Below are 5,134 nucleotides of genomic sequence, written 5' to 3' on the forward strand. Positions count from 1 at the left end.
GATTCCAGCTCCTGCCGAGAGCGCGCAGCGGCGGAGGGAAGCCGCGAGGCCAGACTCTGTTACTACGTCTTCCTTCATCCTTCCAGGCTGACGTGGGGTTTAGGGCATTGTCACCCAGGGCCGGAGGAAGCGCCCAGATTCTGCTCCCGGACCATCCTCCCCTTCTCCCGAGGTCATTCCGGGGCGGGGGAGGTGGGGGGCGATGTCAAAGGCATGTCGGGGAGGTGGGGCTGACACCAGGGATTACGCTGAGCGATGCCCGCAGAAGCACCCCAGGAGCTGTCACGGCCGCTGGCGACACCACTTGCTCCAACATGCGTGTTTTGTATCGTGAGTCCAGCTTCACGCTCTCTGCAAAGAGCAGTCCAGATAGCACAGGCTCATTCCCCACCCCTCCCACCCCGAAGCAGGGGCACAGGAGGGAGGGCCGTGTGTTTGGGAGGCATCAGTCCCCCCTTAAGTAACTGTGAGGTGAAGGGCATTTTGCCATTACCTCATTTAACCCTCGCAGCCACCTCTTAAGCCAGAAGATGCTATTGGAGTTGTATGGGTGGACAAGCTGCGCCCAGAGGGGTTAAGGTCAGGTCCGAGGTTACTACTAGGAAACAGAGGGTCCAGCCAACCCAAAGCCCTTCTGTTAGCAGCACTGGAAAGATCCCCAATCCAAGTGGGCACAGTGCCAGAAGGGGACACCACGCGAGATGCTCTGAGGTTAGAAAAACTGACTGTTTTCCAAGGTAAGGTGCTCTTGCAAATTGGTGCAGCCACTGTGGAAAATGGTCTGGAGGTTCCTCAAAAAACTAAAAATAGAACTACCATATGATCCAGCAATCCCACTCCTGGGTAGTTAGCCCAATAAAATAGAACTGCTAATTTGAAAAAATGCATTCATAGTGGCACTGTTTACAACAGCCAAGACGGCCAACCCACTCCAGTATTCTTGCCTGGAAAATCCCAAGGATGGAGGAGCCTGATGGGCTACAGTCCATACAGTCACAAAGAGTCGGACACGACTGAGTGACTTCACTTTCTTTTAAGACATGGAAGCAACCTATGTGTCCATCAACAGAGGAATGGATAAAGAAGATGTGGTATAGACAATGGAATATTGTAGTTGTGGTTATGTGCTCACTAAGTCATGTCTGACTTATTATGACCCCATGGACTGTAGCCTGGCAGCCTCTTCTCTCTATGGGATTTCCCAGGCACGAATACTGGAATGGGTTGTCATTTCCCTCTCCTGGGGATCTTCCCAATTCAGGGATTGAACCCGCATCTCCTGCACTGGCAAGTGGATGCTTTATGACTGAGCAACTAAGGAAGCTCGTAATGGAATATTACTCAGCCATTAAAAGAATGAAAGTTTGCCACTGGCAACAGCATGGATGGCCCTGGAAGGTGTTACACTTAGTGAAATTAAGTCAGACAGAGAAAGACAAATAACCATGCATTTTCACTTATATGTGGAATCTAAATAATAAGACAAACAAATGAATATAAAAAAAGAGAAATAGCTTCACAGATACAGAATACTAGTGGGGAGAGAGGTCGGTGAGGGGAAAGATAGGGGATAGGGGAGAAAAGGAAGAGATAGAATCCACTGGGTGTTATATAAATAAGATATAAGGGTGTAATGTACAGTACAGGGACTATAGCCAATATTTTATAATAACTTCAAATGGAGTACAATCTGTAAACATTCTGAATCACTATGCTGTACACTTGAAACTGAACACTAATATTGGAAATCAACTATATTTCAATTTAAAAAAAAACAAGTAAGGTCCTCTTCAAAGCTATTCGACAATTAGAGGAAGGTCTCCAATAAAAGGGATAAATAAGGATCAAGAGAGAGGGACAGGAAGATCCCAGAAAAGAATGACTTGCCATGTATAATGCAATGAACTCCAGTGACAACACTGGTATTTGAAGACAGGGCATCAGAATTCTCCAGGCCCAAGACCCTCATCACCATCAGAGGACAGGCAACCTCTGAGAGGTGGAAAACACCACATCCCTGTACCAAAGACAGGTGCCTGGGAGAGGGGGATTCACCACAGGCCCTCCTTCAGGCACAAAAATGCACACATTTTAAAAACACACGTTCTCTTACAGGTCTTTTGCTCTGGTGCCCCTTAAAACTGCCTCGCAGATTTGCTAAAAGCCTCTATACAGCAAGCTTCAATTAATAAATGATGGTTACTGGAACAGCCCTGATCATAGCCCAGCGCAATATCTCAAGGGATTCCAAAGCACTGTTCCAACATTAATATTTAGAGAGAAATGCCCTACTCAAATGGAAGAAGAACAGTACTTATAATCGTTTCAAAAACACGAATACAATTGACTCACACAATGAACTGAAAAACAGACCATTTTGAACAGCTGTATTGAAGTATAATTGACACATTATAAACTACATATTTTACATGTACTTGGTAAGTTTTTATAGATACATAAGCTTATAAAACCATCACTACAGTCAAGACAAGGAACCTCCAAAATCACCTCCAACAGTTTCCTCCTGCCTGTTTGTAGCCCCTCCCATTGGTTCATATCCTTGGTAATACTTGGTATTAGTTAGTCACTCGGTAATGTCTGATATGTGACCCCATGAACTGTAGCCCACCAGGCTCCTCTGTCCATGGGATTTTCCCAAGCAAGAATACTGAAGTGGGTTGCCATTCCCTTCTCCAGGGGATCTTCCCGACCCAGGTATCAAACCCAAGTCTCCTGCATGGGCAGGTGGATTCTTTACCATCTGAGCCACCAGGGAAGCCCACCCCGATGTTGATTGCAACACTATTTACATTAGCTAGGACATGGAAGCCCCAACTTGGCATGGTCAGTCCCAATTTAGACCTTCTAATAGATGTGTAGTAGTATTTCACTGTGGTTTTAATTTGCATTTCCCTGTTAACTAGTACTCTTGCCTGGAAAATCCCATGGACGGAGGAGCCTGGTGGGCTGCAGTCCATGAGGTCGCTAGGAGTCGGAAACGACTGAGCGACTTCACTTTCACTTTTCACTTTCATGCATTGGAGAAGGAAATGGCAATCCACTCCAGTGTTCTTGCCTGGAGAATCCCAGGGACGGGGGAGCCTGGTGGGCTGCCATCTATGGGGTCACACAGAGTCGGACATGACTGAAGCGACTTGGCGGCAGCAGCAGCAGCAATAACTAATGATGCTAGACATCTTTCCAGGGCCTTTCTTGCCATCCACATTATCTTCTTCGGTGATGTGTCTGTTCAAATGTTTTGCCCATTTTTTTAACTGGGTTGTTTGTCGTCTTATTACTGAGCTTTATTCTAGACAGCACATCTATTTCTAAAAATTATTTTTATTGGAGTAGAGTTGTTTTATGATGTTGTTAATTTCTGCTGTACACCAATATGAATCAGCCATACATATATGTATATTTCCTCCCTTTTGAATTTCCTTCCCCTTCAGCTCACCACAGAGCATTTAGTAGGGTTCCCTGTGCTGCAACAGCATGTTTTCATTAGTTATCTATTGTGTGCTGCTGCTGCTGCTAAGTCGCTTCAGTCGTGTCCGACTCTGTGGGACCCCATAGATGGCAGCCCACCAGGCTCCCCCGTCCCTGGGATTCTCCAGGCAAGAGCACTGGAGTGGGTTGCCATTTCCTCCTCCAATGCATGAAAGTGAAGTCGCTCAGTCGTGTCTCTTAGCGACCCCATGGACTGCAGCCTCCCAGGCTCCTCCGTCCATGGGATTTTCCAGGCAGGAGCACTGGAGTGGGCGCCGTCGCCTTCTCCCATCTGCTGTATACTTAGTATCAATAGTGCATATGCGTCAATGCCAACCTCCCAATACCTCCCCAGAGCACAAAAACTGAGATCCTTCAAGTGAAATATTTGAAGTTAAATAGCAAAAAACTCCCAAACCAATTCTGATACCCAGGGAATCTAACTTCGAAGCCCAGACTTCTTGACAGCATAAATGCTATGAGTTATATATTCAGTGAAATCACAAAGAAAAAAGACAGTGGAGCCAGGAACTGAATACAACCCACGGTTCTGCTGAGAATGGGAAAGGGCCCGAGATATTACCAGAGGACTTTGAGGACTCAGGACTTCCAAGAATTCTTGAAGTTGGTTTTGACCTTGGAAGGGTTGAGGTTTTTGCAACTTAGATACGCAGAGTCAGACAAAGCCCGAGAGGAGAAGGAAACAACTCCAGGCACGTTACTCAATGAAGGACCTGGAGTGACTGACACTAAGGAAGAGATGGCACGGGGCTTCCCTGATGGTCCAGCGGCTAAGACTCTGTGCTTCCAATGCTGGGGGCACTGCTTCCATCTCCGGTCATAGAACTAAGATCCCACAGGCCACACGGCCAAAAAATAAAAAAAGGCTGAAGGCTCGAGAAGATGACTCTTAAGATGTACGCAACCCCCTCCAGCACTAGAACCCAGATCCCAGAGTGGGACGAATTATATGGCGCCATTTCCCCAGCTGCCGTGGCCACCATGACTCAGCTATAAGCTTCCTACAGGTAGAGACAGCGTGGTCCATGTGCCCTGTATGCCCAGTCCCTCTCCCTCACTCCACACAGAGCTGGGTGGTGGTGCCAAATAAATGCTTGCTGACTGATGTATGAATATTTCCATGGGTCATAAGGAAACTGTCAATCATGGGATTAAATTGATCCAAAGAAGGTTTAGATCAGACAGAAAAATTTTTCTCCAGTGCTAAGGGATGTGACATAATAGAATTCATTATTCAGAAAGAGCTGAATCCTTGCTGTTGGTGGTGGGGCGGGCGGTCTTTGGAGTAGCAGAGAAACATAAGTCATTATTTGATATAGCACATAGAAACACAGGATAAACTTGATGACTTTTAAGGGTTTCTTTGGGCTCTTGGGATTCAGAAACATAAGCCCTTATTTTTCCCTCTTCGTGGACTGTCCCTCTTCAACCTTCCATTACCCCTACACCCTTAGACAACAAGGAATCATACTGCTCGCCCATTTCCTGTATATTTTCATGCCTGAAGGCTGCTCTTCTCAATGTGTCTTTAAAAAAAAAAATTGGAGTATGATTGCTTTACAATGTTGTGTTAGTTTCCGCTCTATAACAAAGTGTATCAGCTATATATTTTATATATATCTAT

At 46.0% G+C, this 5,134-nt stretch overlaps 1 protein-coding gene across 1 annotated transcript in view; it reads right to left on the minus strand.

Moving 5' to 3' along the window:
- LOC104993262 (ankyrin-1-like) overlaps positions 1-4,992 on the minus strand; it is a 73,562-nt gene extending 68,570 nt beyond the window's left edge. The window contains exons 1-2 of the mRNA XM_010846443.1: positions 4,951-4,992; positions 494-559 (exon numbers count right to left, since the gene is read on the minus strand). Coding sequence (XP_010844745.1) covers positions 494-559; positions 4,951-4,992 — 108 coding nt within the window. The remainder of the gene's footprint in view (positions 1-493; positions 560-4,950) is intronic.
- Positions 4,993-5,134: the final 142 nt, after the last annotated feature.

The sequence above is a fragment of the Bison bison genome, unplaced genomic scaffold, assembly GCF_000754665.1.
Source record: "Bison bison bison isolate TAMUID 2011002044 unplaced genomic scaffold, Bison_UMD1.0 scf7180017864236, whole genome shotgun sequence".
In the NCBI taxonomy this organism is placed as follows: Eukaryota; Metazoa; Chordata; class Mammalia; order Artiodactyla; family Bovidae; genus Bison; species Bison bison.